Source organism: Mchenga conophoros, linkage group LG7 (assembly GCF_057382185.1).
Source record: "Mchenga conophoros isolate Kocher_MC1m ecotype Shallow Benthic linkage group LG7, M_conophoros_male_GT1.1, whole genome shotgun sequence".
NCBI lineage: Eukaryota > Metazoa > Chordata > Actinopteri > Cichliformes > Cichlidae > Mchenga > Mchenga conophoros.
Genome location: NC_140532.1, coordinates 68,154,303 through 68,168,188, shown reverse-complemented (window position 1 = coordinate 68,168,188; position 13,886 = coordinate 68,154,303). Strand labels below are relative to the sequence as shown.

The 13,886-nt window shown below is 47.5% G+C and overlaps 1 protein-coding gene across 3 annotated transcripts in view; it reads left to right on the top strand.

Moving 5' to 3' along the window:
* Positions 1–1,528: 1,528 nt before the first annotated feature.
* Positions 1,529–13,886, top strand: part of rpgrip1l (RPGRIP1 like) — a 21,687-nt gene continuing 9,329 nt past the window's right edge. For 2 of the 3 annotated variants that reach the window (XM_085281024.1, XM_085281027.1), the window contains exons 1-16: positions 1,529–1,627; positions 2,273–2,368; positions 2,531–2,675; positions 2,838–3,148; positions 3,263–3,362; positions 9,413–9,556; positions 9,906–10,011; positions 10,446–10,592; positions 10,666–10,739; positions 10,853–10,992; positions 11,096–11,202; positions 11,274–11,324; positions 11,427–11,609; positions 11,736–11,853; positions 11,949–12,401; positions 13,234–13,785. In XM_085281024.1, coding sequence (XP_085137150.1) covers positions 2,281–2,368; positions 2,531–2,675; positions 2,838–3,148; positions 3,263–3,362; positions 9,413–9,556; positions 9,906–10,011; positions 10,446–10,592; positions 10,666–10,739; positions 10,853–10,992; positions 11,096–11,202; positions 11,274–11,324; positions 11,427–11,609; positions 11,736–11,853; positions 11,949–12,401; positions 13,234–13,785 — 2,719 coding nt within the window. In that variant the 5' untranslated portion in view covers positions 1,529–1,627; positions 2,273–2,280. The remainder of the gene's footprint in view (positions 1,628–2,272; positions 2,369–2,530; positions 2,676–2,837; positions 3,149–3,262; positions 3,363–9,412; positions 9,557–9,905; positions 10,012–10,445; positions 10,593–10,665; positions 10,740–10,852; positions 10,993–11,095; positions 11,203–11,273; positions 11,325–11,426; positions 11,610–11,735; positions 11,854–11,948; positions 12,402–13,233; positions 13,786–13,886) is intronic. The other variant, XM_085281026.1, reaches the window with a different exon arrangement.

The window sequence follows — 13,886 nt, the reverse complement described above, 5'->3', positions numbered from 1 at the left end:
CAGCAGTTTTACTGCCCAGCTCTGTTTCCTGTCTTCGTGCTTTTAGACCAGGGGTGGGCAATCTCAGTCCACGAGGGGCGGTGTCCCTGCAGGTTTTAGATGTGTCCTCGAACCAACACAGCTGGTTTAAATGGCTAAATTAGCTCCTCAACATGTCCTGAAGTTCTCCAGAGGCCTGGTAAGGAACTAATCATGTGATTCAGGTGTGTTGACCCAAGGTGAGATTGCCCACCCCTGTTTCAGACACATAATTATGCATCTTCTGTATGTTGAGCACTCAGAGGTCTCTCTCTTTCTTTCCCTCACGTTTTGTCTGAACCACATAACTCCCCATTAAATTCTGAGCTGGTTGTTAAAGAGGCTGCGACTTCATCTGTGTCATCAGATTAGCCGAGTGATTTGTCCTCACAGAGGCTCACTGCCATCATCATTACTGTGACCGGTGGAGGATCCTCAGCTGCTCACACGTTAACCAGCTGCCATCTAGTGTCACATCTGGGACAGTCACAGGATCGTATGATAACGACGATGCAGATCAGTGAGAGGAGGTGGGTGCAGGGACTATTACTGATAAAAAAGGATGAAGATGAAGCTGCCAGGCAGGAGGAGAAGAGCTCAGACGGAGGAGGATGCTGGGATAGGAGGAGATGGAGGCAGATGATCCGCTGTGCAGTGGAGCTATGAATGCAGCAGCTGAAAGAAGAAGCAGATTTACAGTAGGCGGCTGATCTGGCCTCTCCTTTCAGTGCCTGACAGTAACAGACTTTGACCTCCCCCCCGTGGCTCCAGTTGAATAAAAGCCATGACTGCTGGATGTTTGAGGGAAAATCTGCCTATATTACAATAGGAGGCTAAGACGGGCCTCCATGCTCGTCTGATCATGTGCTTGACAGTTGTTGCACCAACGTGGGCACGGCCTGTTGAACAAGAAGCCAGCAGGCATCATAGATTTCAACGACAGGCTGACTCGCTGACAGATCCGCGCCTGCTTGCCGCAGGCCGAACACACGGGGGAAGGTGTGTTTGCGGGGAGGAGGGTTCAAAGGTTATGCCTGGAAGAAGCAGCAGCAGTGATGGGAGACTGTCACGGCCCAGCGAACACTGACATGCCGACTGAGCTTATCCTGGCCTGCCGACGCTCATCTCAGGGTGCTAAATTAGATCCATCGCCAGTTCATGAAAGGCATGCGTCTGACAGCACGCCTATCAAATCCCCGCAGATGTGTGTGCAGCAGTGAGCCACACTGCTCATAAATACGCTAACATGTAAAGTCAGGTCAGACAAAGTCCCCAAATTGGCCCAGAGTCAGAGATACAGCTGACAGACAGGAGAGAGGGTTTCTGCATGAAAATCAGCAGGAAACAGACACGTTCACACACAAAAGTCCTTCTTATTAAACTCGAAACAGCTTTAAGAGCATTTAATCACTGGTGGTTTATACTGTGTCATATTCTAGAGGGAAATATAAGCTAGGAAAGCCTTTGACTGCTAAAAAAGAGGAACAAAAAATACAACTCCCAGAAGGCTCTTCGCACAGCGCGTGCGCTGTTGTACCATAACGACGTGATGAGCGTTTATGTTTTCAGTAGCAACCGTGAGTTAAACTGAACAAAGTCGTTGTAAAAGGTAAGAAATACGTCAGATGTTACCAGAAAAATGACCGGAAACAAGTCAGAAGTAAATATGGAGTCACGAGCGTTTGAGGCGACACGCAATCTGATAATTAGACGGTTCCGCTAGCTCGTTAGCTACTGCTGCTAATGCGGAAAAAAACACGATAGATTCAGAGCTTTTCAGTGAAATACATCCACGTAATAATATATATTTTAATTTATTTACCTGATATTAATATGGTGTGTCCCATTGGTCAAAGATAACGCTGCTTTGTTAAATCATCGCTCGGTACCAGACTACCTTTAAATTCTATACGTTTTAATGTTCACGGTCGAAAGTAGCGTTAAATGTGGCTTCGTAATTATCGTCGAAGACTCGGAAACATCGGAATTAGCCGGTTTTAAGTTCGGCATACATGTAACACACTAGGCTGTTTGAATTTTGGTGCTTTTGAAATGGTGAACAGTCCGTTTAACACCGCGCTATTAGAGGCGTCTTTAAAGTGAAGTGCTGCTGATTAAGTTTTCATTGTAAAGTATTTTTATTCATTGTGCCGATTGTGTTTTTAACCTCACTGAGAGATTTATCTTCAGAGATGAATTATAAAAGGCGTAAAGCTGTCTGTAACCGCCACCGACGGTTGAATCTTCTGTCCAGGCTGAAACATGTCAACCCTCCGGGATGAGACGGCAGCAGATGTGCCGGTCAAGGACGTCACGGTGGACCTCTCCAGACTCACACCGGCTCCACCAGGTGTGTCCACACTCATCAGGCTGTTTCAGAGTCCTCCACGTACCAGCAGACAGTTGCATGACTAAAACGTTGAATTCTAACCTACATTTTAGGTTAAATCCAGTGCTCTGTTTTATGTGGTACAGTTTGTTCACCTGCTAATTTGTTGATTTCTGCTCACAGAGTCGTCGACCTATCAGCACGCCCGTGCGCGACTGGACATCTCGCGTGTGTCCCGGGAGGAGCTGGAGGACCGCTTCCTGCGGCTGCAGGAGGAGACGCTGCAGCTCAAACAGCACAGCCACAAACGGGATGATCTAATCAAGAAGTGAGGCTTCTCCCATATGCCCGGGGCGTTTTTATCACTGAACAAAAGCACGTCTTTAAAGAGAACACGTTTATTTCCTCAATAATATTTTTCCACACAAAAAGCTCCAGAATCCTTAATGTGTCTAACAATATACCATTTAATTTAACTGTCTCTCTGCAGACTGAGCACAAAGCTGAAGAGGCTGATGAACAACCGTGACCGCATGGAGCAGCTGGCAGCAGGGACAGCCCCATCCTCCAGGGTCCGAGACGTGGAGATGGAGGAGATGATGGAGGAGCTCCACGAGAAGGTCCGGGCCCTGCAGGCCGAAAACGAAGGGCTGAAACAGCGCCTCCTGGTGGCAAAGCATCAACTCATCAATCGTCAGAGCCAGAGGCCGACGCCGTACGACCGCATCCAGCCGCGAGTCAACACGGGGTTGAAGAAGTTCAGAGACGACATGTCGTCTCCGTCTTTAATACGACCTAAAAGTGAGTTCTGCGGCGTCTCCAGAGCTTCTCTGCCATCACGCTCCACGAACTGCGTGTTTTCTTTCTCTCTGTTTAACTTTTACCATCTTCCCTCTGTGAATTCATCTCCTGCAGGTACGAGGAGTTTGGAGGGAGGAGGACGACCTCCGACTGGCCTGCTGCCTCGCTATGGGCACAGTCTGCTGGAGGAGGCCAGATCAGAGATCCGCAACCTGTGAGTAGGAATGGGAATCAGTGAGATGTTAGTGATCGATTCTGGCTCAAAAACACCTCTAAGCAGGATATCACTCCGGGTTCTTGGCTGGCTTAGCGTTAGCATGCTGTCTGTGCAGGTGCATGTAAAGAGCTGAAGTTGTGTCAGCAGCATGATGGAGCTGTTTCTGGATGCACGAGCACAAGACTCCATAAGCAGGATCGATCGGCAAACAGACTAACAATTCCATACAGCTGGACTACTGGGAACCACTTCTCTACAAGAACCAGTTCTTAATTCCCGTCCTTACCTATGAGTCATCCTGAGCTTATTTAAGGCAAGGCAAGTTTATTTGTATAGCACAATTCAACAACAAGGTGGTTCAAAGTGCTTTACAGAGACATTAGAAACAAAAACAAATAAAAAGCATGATTTAAAATTGATTAAAACAATCAAACAAACTAACTAATTAACAAACAAACAAACAAACGAAACAGTATATAAAATCAAAACAGATAAAATCAGTAGTTAAATGCAAGTTTTGAAATTTAAGCTTAAAGTGTGGATTTGGTGCTTTATTCAAATGCAGCTGAGAACAGGTGAGTCTTCAGCCTGGATTTAAATAAACTGAGTGTTTCAGCTGATCTGAGGCTTTCTGGGAGTTTGTTCCAGATATAAGGAGCATAAAAGCTGAATGCAGCTTCTCCGTGTCTGGTTCTGACTCTGGGAACTGATAAAAGACCGGATCCAGATGACCTGAGGGATCTGGAAGGTTCATACTGGGTCAGGAGGTCACTGATGTATTTTGTAGAGATGGCACGATACCACTTTTTTATGTTCGATACCGATATCATAAATTTGGATATCTGCCGATACCGATATGAATCCGATATAGTGTGTTTTAATCAACAAAACTGTTTTTTAAATATCTTGCTGCATTTTGTATAAGTTCATACTCAAGTTTAAAACAACAACTACACTAAAGCTATTCTGTTATACCTGTATGCAAAAAAAATATTTCATAGTTCAGCAATACTGATCAATCTAATAAACTCAAACCTACACCATCCTCCCTATTCTGGTATTTTAAAGAATACTTAGCATAAATATTAAGCAACCTAACTAATAGGGTTCCAACTCCCAGCAACAACAAAAATAAATAAATAAAAAATAGGGAACCACCCCTCACGCTCCACCTCATGATGCTTAATCGACGTAATCAACCTTAATTTGATGCAGTGTGAAAAAAATGCACAGAAATCAATTATTTTTCAAGAAATATTAAATAGATTCAACATCTTTCTTCAACAAAATTGCAGACTGCACAGATGGTACCTTCCCAAAGGAAAAAGTACTATAGCTTACTAGGGTATATATATTAGACTTAATAGTCACTATATACAGTGATGGACTTCTATACATTTTACATCAGATTAAAACTTTGGGTGTAAGATTCAGATAATTATTTATTAAAAGCTCGACATTTTAAATGAGAATAAGAAAGAAAAGTATGTCTTTGTGCCCCCTTTTCCCTGTTAATGCCCTATCGGCCCCCCTGGCTAAACTTTGCTAGATCCGCCCCTGCACAGTTACCAGCGTCAGCTACGTAGAAAAAGATCCTCGAGTAGAAAGTAATATTAAATACATTCTAACAACAGCTGATCAAGCTTAAACGTGCTGCTGTTGTTCAGCCGCTGGTTTCCTCTTTCTGGTGCAAAGTGGGCCAAAAGCAAAGAAGAGAGACGATCAGCTGATCATTGATCAGTTTTATGATTGAAGTAGCAGCAGGAGAGGCAGTCGCTCCATATATCGTTTGTTAAGCTTAACGCAGGAATGCTTTACAAACATTCAGAGATGGACTTACACACTTGCTTTACTTCTCTCGGGGATAACTTTGTCGGAGATGAAATGCCGGGTAGCTAGCGAAGCTCCACATGCTATCCAGACCACCGACAGGTCCCGCATGCCACAGCCGCTCTATCACGTGATGCATACTGCTCCGACATGCTAACGTTCTGAGGCGAGTTACGGCGTGTTGCAAGTTTTGTGAGGTGCTTTCGTGATATTTAATGGATCGGATTACATTTTTTATTTTTCTCCGATATCCGATCCAGTAATTTAGGTCAGTATCGGACCGATACCGATACGTAATATCGGATCGGTCCATCTCTAGTATTTTGGTCCTAAACCATTCAGAGCTTTATAGACCAGCATCAGAACTTTAAAGTCTATCCTCTGACGGACAGGCAGCCAGTGTAAAGACCTCAGAGCTGGACTGATGTGGTCCACTTTTTTGGTCTTAGTGAGGACTCGAGCAGCAGAGTTCTGAATGAGCTGTAGTTGTCTGACTGATTTTTTAGGTAGACCTGTAAAGATGCTGTTACAGTAATCAAGCCTACTAAAGATGAATGCATGGACTAGTTTTTCCAGGTCCTGTTGAGACATCAGATCTTTTATCCTAGAAATATTCTTGAGGCGATAGTAAGCTGACTTTGTTATTGTCTTAATGTGTTTTTCTAAGTTTAGGTCTGCATCCATCACTACACCCAAATTTCTCGCCTGGTTTGTGGTTTTTAGATGTATAGATTGAAGTTCTCTGGTGACCTGTAATCGTTTTTCTTTGGCGCCAAAGACTATTACCTCAGTTTGTTTTTGTTTAGCTGGAGAAAATTGTGGCACAACCAGTCATTAATTTCCTCAATGCATTTACCAAGAGCCTGTACAGGGCCTCGGTCTCCTGGTGACATTGTGATATATATTTGTGTGTCATCTGCATAGCTGTGGTAGTTTATTTTGTTGTTCTTTATAATCTGTGCCAGTGGGAGCATGTAAATGTTAAACAGAGGGGGTCCCAAGATGGAACCTTGGGGAACTCCACATGTGATACTTGTCTGCTCAGATGTGAAGTTACCTATTGATAGAAAGTGTTACACCCCAGCCCAGGGAACCGGCGTGCGACATAAGGAAAATAAAAATAAGGAAAAATGCCCCCCCACTCCCTGCTCTTAAGGAGGACGAACCAACAAAAAACAGCTACCACGGATTTCACAACAGCCAGTCAGTTTGAGTCCCAAAAGGTAGCAGGCATCAGGGTGAGCATGGCCAAAACAACAAACAAAAACTCTAGAAATGAAATGCAGCTGGCTTACCTTCACAGAAAACCCCAAACAAAAATTACAGGTGTCTTACCTGCCTCCCTAACCAAAAACAGGAGAAAAGGTTCCCAAAGAAAAATGGCTTCTCACCCCTACCGAGTAAAAACAGTATCAACAACTATTTACGTCTACAGTGGGGCAAAAAAAGTATTTAGTCAGCCACCGATTGTGCAAGTTCCCCCACTTAAAATGATGACAGAGGTCAGTAATTTGCACCAGAGGTACACTTCAACTGTGAGAGACAGAATGTGAAAAAAAATCCATGAGTCCACATGGTAGGATTTGTAAAGAATTTATTGGTAAATCAAGGTGGAAAATAAGTATTTGGTCACCTCAAACAAGGAAAATCTCTGGCTCTCACAGACCTGTAACGTCTTCTGTAAGACGCTTTTCTGTCCCCCACTCGTTACCTGTATGAATGGCACCTGTTTGAACTCATCATCTGTATAAAAGACACCTGTCCACAGCCTCAAACAGTCAGACTCCAAACTCCGCCATGGCCAAGACCAAAGAGCTTTCGAAGGACACCAGGAAAAGTATTGTAGACCTGCACCAGACTGGGAAGAGTGAATCTACAATAGGCAAGCAGCTTGGTGTGAAAAAATCAACTGTGGGAGCAATCATCAGAAAATGGAAGACATGCAAGACCACTGATAATCTCCCTCAATCTGGGGCTCCACGCAAGATCTCATCCCGTGGGGTCAAAATGATCATGAGAACGGTGAGCAAAGATCCCAGAACCACACGGGGGGACCTGGTGAATGACCTGCAGAGAGCTGGGACCAAAGTAACAAAGGTCACCATCAGTAACACACTACAACGGCAGGGAATCAAATCCCGCAGTGCCAGACGTGTTCCTGCTGAAGCCAGTGCATGTCCAGGCCCGTCTGAAGTTTGCCAGAGAGCACATGGATGATACAGCAGAGGATTGGGAGAATGTCATGTGGTCAGATGAAACCAAAGTAGAACTTTTTGGTATAAACTCAACTCGTCGTGTTTGGAGGAAGAAGAATACTGAGTTGCATCCCAAGAACACCATACCTACTGTGAAGCATGGGGGTGGAAACATCATGCTATGGGGCTGTTTTTCTGCCAAGGGGACAGGACGACTGATCCGTGTTAAGGACAGAATGAATGGGGCCATGTATCGTGAGATTTTGAGCCAAAACCTCCTTCCATCAGTGAGAACTTTGAAGATGAAACGAGGCTGGGTCTTCCAACATGACAATGATCCAAAACACACCGCCCGGGCAACAAAGGAGTGGCTCCGTAAGAAGCATTTGAAAGTCCTGGAGTGGCCTAGCCAGTCTCCAGACCTCAACCCCATAGAAAATCTGTGGCGGGAGTTGAAAGTCCGTGTTGCTCGGCGACAGCCCCAAAACATCACTGCTCTCGAGAAGATCTGCATGGAGGAATGGGCCAAAATACCAGCTACTGTGTGTGCAAACCTGGTAAAGACCTATAGTAAACGTTTGACCTCTGTTATTGCCAACAAAGGTTATGTTACAAAGTATTGAGTTGTATTTTTGTTATTGACCAAATACTTATTTTCCACCCTGATTTACCAATAAATTCTTTACAAATCCTACCATGTGGATTCATGGATTTTTTTTCCACATTCTGTCTCTCACAGTTGAAGTGTACCTCTGGTGCAAATTACTGACCTCTGTCATCATTTTAGGTGGGGGAACTTGCACAATCGGTGGCTGACTAAATACTTTTTTGCCCCACTGTATATACAACAAACTATTTACAACACAGGGGGAAATCAAGACCATGACAAACTGAAACACAGGGCTTAAATACATAGAGGGAGTAATCAGGGAATAGACAACAGGAGGGAAACACAGCTGGGGCAAATCAGAACTGACGAGACAAGGAAGCGTAAACTGAACACACTGAGATAAGACAGACCTTCAAAGTAAAACAGGAAACGCATAACAGTCATGCCTAAAACAAAACACTGACAACATCGAATCGTAACAAAAGTATTTCCTGTTTTCTACGTATGTTTTGAACCAGTTTAGTACAGTTCCTGAAAGACCTGTCCAGTTCTCCAGTCGTTTGAATAATATGTTGTGGTCAACTGTATCAAATGCTGCACTGAGATCCAGTAAAACTAGGACTGACATTTTTCCACTGTCTGTATTCAGACATATGTCATTAAACACTTTGGTCAGAGCGGTTTCAGTGCTGTGGTTCTGTCTAAAACCTGACTGGAAGGCATCGTAGCAATTATTCTGTTTTAAGAAGTAACTGAGCTGTTGAGAAACTGCTTTTTCAATGATCTTACTTAAAAACGGGAGATTTGAGATCGGCCTGTAGTTGTTCATTTGTGTCTTGTCAAGATTGTCCTTTTTCAGTATAGGTTTGATTACAGCAGTTTTTAGTGATTCTGGAAACACACCTGATAATAAAGAAAAGTTGACGATCTGTAACAGGTCTGACTCTAAAGTCTTTGAGACCTTTTTGAAAAAACTTGTTGGCAGGACATCTAAACAGCAGGAGGAGGAGTTCAGTTGACCTAAGATGTCCTCCAGGTCTTTGCTGTTAATAGGGTCAAACAGTTTCATGGTGTTTAAACAGGTTTTCGGTGGACACAGTACATATCCTGGATATTAAGGATATTATTAAAGGTGGTATTTTACATCAGTCATTGAAACTCCTCACAAATATTTACCGTGTCCTCCTAGCTGGCATCGGCACTGAAACAGGAAGATAAGAGTAACTAAGGCTCCACAGAGCTTCCTTCTGAGGATTTATAAATGACAGTTTTTGTAGTTCTTTACTGGATTCACGCTGTGAGTGAAGTGCAGACTCGCAGCTTTAGCTGGAGGGTTTAAATAAGGTCGTGACACACACAGTCCCTCATTTTCAGAAGCTCATTGATTGTGACGCGCCATGTTTGTGTCGCAGAGAGAATGTGATCGAGTCCCAGCGGAGCCGCATGGAGGAGCTGGAAGGTGCATCGGAGCTGCTGAGGGAGGAGCTGAGGAGGAAGGAGGCCGAGTATGAAGAGAGACTCCTGCAGGTCCGGCAGGAGCAGAGCTCCAAACTGAGGTACGAGCTGCTGGTTTTAAATACGAAGCCTTCCGTAAAGCTGAGCGGCGCCTCGTTCTGATGTTTCCTGTTATTTCATCAAAAATGTCGTTTATGTTTGAGTAAATGAAAATCCATCTAAATAAAACCAGTGAGAATATTTTGGTCTCAGGTTTTTGTTGGAGGGGAGCACCAGAGCCTGTTTCTCACGGTTTCAGTCCAACAGCTTTCACCGTATCAGGGCAGAAGATGAGCTCGTGCTGTGGCGAGGCGTCCGTCATTCACAATAATCGCTTTCTGTGGTCACCTCTTCACTCAAAGCTGTGCTCGAGGTCGAGGTTGTGGATGAATCTTTGTTTTTTCCTGTCAGGACGCACGTCAACAGCAACGTGACGCTGATCAAACTGCAGAAGCAGCTGGCGGTGAGATCCAACACTGTGGCCGAGCTGGAGGGGCGATATCTGCAGCTGCAGGAGGTGAGACGTTTCCTGGCCTCCTCCTCTTCCTCCCCCACCTGAAACCCTGCAGCACCAAGATCAACATCCAGTAATCACTACTGATCTTCTCTGTCTGTGAGAGAACAAATTATCGCACTTTTCTATGCAACGCTGTGACTTCAAGCGCAATCAAATCCCTCTGCAGCCAATCAGGAGAAAGATTTCTTAAGAGGGGAGGGGCTTGATTCAGTGCACAGCATTGTTTTAAACTGTGAATCATGCAGATGAGTAGGGACGAAACACCAGAGCTGGATATGATGAGCTCAAAGATCATGTGACTAACCTCCCGTTTATAATTCCACCTTATGGCACTGACACACATCTGCAGACACAGCTGGCCTGACGAGATCAACAAGACCAGGTGTCAGGTGTGTACACAGAGCGAGCTAACAGCGGCGGCGTTTGTTTTGCAGAGTCAGCAGACGCTTAAGCTCAGTCATGAAGCGGCGATGGTGAAGGTGGACGAGCTGTCGGCGGATCTGAAAAACGAGTGGCTGAAGCGCTTGGAGCTGGAGAAGCAGCTGCAGAGTGCCAGCGTCTCCAGGACGAGGATGGAGCAGGTGAGCCCGAGTCCGCTGTAGGGGTGTGCTGCTGTGCAGGTGTGGTGGCTCACCTGCCTGTGTGTGCGTTCAGCTGCAGGAGAGGATCGGCGAGCTGGAGCAGGACAGAGACCTGCTGAAGGACAGCAACGAGAAGCTGCTGAACAGGTGAGCAGAAGGAGGCGAAGACACGCCGCGGCGCTGTGAGGGCCGTTTGTCCATGAACGTTTCAGTCTTACCTGGCCCAGGTTGACCTCCGTCACCTCCTCCTTTCGTTGCAGCGCCTTTGACGTCTCTCAGCAGGAGAAATGGCAGCTTCAGGAGCAGCGGCTGAAGCTTCAGATCTCTCAGCTGGAGACGGCGCTCAAGGCCGACCTCGTCGACAAAAACGAGATCCTCGACAAAGTCAAGGCCGAGAGAGGTACGGGTACGCCCCCTACCTGCCCATTAAGACCGCTCCGTGTCCCGTGAGAGCGCCGAGGGTGAACGTGGCGACCGATTTCCTCCCTCTGATTGTTTTTCAGACACAAACGAGAAGCTGAAAGAAGCAAATCAGAAGCTGGAGGTGCAGTTCCTGCAGCAGAAGCAGCAGCTGGAGGAACTGAACGAGCAGCTCAAGTTTTACAGTCGGGTGAGCAGATGAATCAAATCCTCTCGCCTGCTGCAGGTTTGGTGTGTGTGACATCACCGTGCTCTTCACAGGGGAGCGACTACGACGTGGCCGAACTCACCGAGGCGCTGCTGCTCGTCAAAGTGAGTGCCCGTCACACGCCGCTGCCGTCGTTACTGCGATCATACACAGCCCAGATTCAGTCTCACGTCTCGCCTTTTGTCTGTAACATCATCGTCTATCAGACACGTAAATCCCAGAGGAGTGGAGATCTGGACTTCCTGAGGGAGGCGGAGGAGGAAACGGGCGGCACCAGCATGGAAAACGCCATTAAGGAGCTGCGAGCCGCTCACGCCGAAACCATCCAGGAGCTGGAAAAGACCCGGAGCCTCCTGAGCACGGAGAGCCGGATCAGCCAAGGCTACAAGGTAGAGCAAACACACCCGCCCACTTTTATTCTTACTGTATGCAAAGCAGCAAGGGGAGGGGTCAGAGTGGAACCTGATCACGTTTGTTGTGCTGAGCAGAATCTATTTCCTTTCTTGTGGCCGCAGGCCGAGCTGGACGCCGCGCTACGCAAGATGGACGCCGACAAACTCGAGTACGAGCAGAAGCTAGAACGCCAGGCTCAGCTGCTGGACGCCAGGGCAACGAAGATCAGGAAACTGGAAGGTTCCCGCCCACCCAAGCATCCATCCAGTTCTCCTGCTGATGTTCAGTTTAAAGAATAAATGAACCGTTGATGATGAGGTTTCTCTGCTCCGCAGCTCAGCTCAGAGACATCGCCTACGGGACCAAAACCTACAGCGTCAAAGCGGACGCCACAGCCGAGGACGAGGCCGACGAATCTGGCGAAGCGCTTCACCTGGAGAGTGGAGAAAACCTGCTGGAGCTTCAGATAGTAGGCGTCACGCTGTCTGGCTCTGCCCTGCAGATGCTGGGCGAAGCTGAGCCCGCCACCTTCTGTACGTACGCCTTCTACGTGTTCGAGCTGCACGCCACACCGGTGGTGACGGGCCACAGTCCAAAATACAACTTTACTTCTAAGTACGTGGTTAGCGTGGACGAACGCTTCCTCGACTACCTCCACCGGGGCGCGGTGAGGGTGGAGCTGCACGAAGCGCTCGGTCTGGACTGGAGGACGCTGGCGGCTGGCGAGCTTCATCTGCAGCAGCTGCTGGAACAGGACGGGAAGGTTCACGGCAGCGTGGCGCTCGTCGGTGAGTCATTGGTCTGTGGGGGGAGGGAGAGACTGACATAAGCACAGACTGAGAGACAGCCAAAGAGCTGCTCGTGTAAAGGCTCAGGCTCACTGACAGAGTCCATGTTTCATTTGTCACACACACAGACACACACAGACACACACAGACACAAGAACAACACTGAACAGGTGCAGACCGACAGCGAGCAGTGAACAACCGTTACCGGGTGCATCACTAAAGTACATTATTTTGTTATTAAGTGCATGAGCAGTGTAGAGAGTCCAGTCCAGCATCACTCGGTGTGGACACACTGCAGGTCAGGGAGCTCTGAGCGAGCGGTGCATCCAGCAGAGCGCACCGCTCTTTGGAGAGCTCGTCTATCCCGATGCTGTTCCTCCACCTTCAGAGGGAGGTGGAGGTCTGAGGAAGAAGAGACGCTTCTTTAAAAAGATGTTTAGCGCCATCTGCTGTCAGTACGGAACATGACGTCATGAGTTTGGTTGGTTGTGGCTAGCAGACTTAACATAAACTAATGTGAGTCTGTTAGCTGCAACCAACCACATGACGTTACATCTAATGTAAATTAGCCTTTATAAGGGGAGCGCCTCATGTCCGCTCTAAGCTCAAATATGTACAAGGTGAGAGTAGGGCCGAGGACACAACCTGGATATTTACCTTCCTGTGTGTCATGAGGGGCCGTGTGACCCGCGAGCCAGCTCAGTGACGGCCGGATCCACGCGGTCTGCGGGCTGGCGGCTGTACTTGACGATGACGGTAGACTCGGCGACTGTCGGTGATGCTCGATGAAAACGCGTCGTCAGATGAACGCTCGTGTGCAAACCTCTTTCAGGGTCACGTGATGAGGCGCGCTGCTTCGGCTCCTTGGAGTTCTGGCTCAGGCTGAGGGTGCCCATGACGGAGACGCTGCGACTGTACCGAGAGAAGATGAAGGCGGTGAGCTTCATCATCACCCGTCATCACTCAGATACACGAGCAGGAGGATACACCCACGGTGTACACACACCTGAGCAGGTGAAGGTTCTCACTCGTGTCGTTTCTCCTCAGCCTCCGCCAACGACCGGCGACTGGAACGAGCTCTTCATCACCGTCCGCCGCTGCTCCGGCCTTCAGCCGCGAGGCTCCTGGCAGCCGAGCCCCTATGTCGTCTACAAGTTCTTTCACTTCCCCGACCACCCCACCGCCACCGTTCACAACCGCCAGGACCCCGACTTCCATGACCTCAGGTCGTACTCCGTCTCGATGGATGCGGACCTGGACCGGTACCTGAAGTCGGAGCTCCTTCAATTCTACGTGTTCGACTACAAAGAGGAGCAGATGGACATGTACCTGGGGAAGGCCCAAGTCCCTCTGAGGACGCTGACCCACGACGAGAGCCTCACAGGTGAGTCAGGTGTTTGTAGCACACTGTTCGCCTGCAGGTGCAGCTTCAGTGTTCAGCTGCAGCGTGACCTGTTAAAATGGGGTTCTTTCTCACCGTCATTA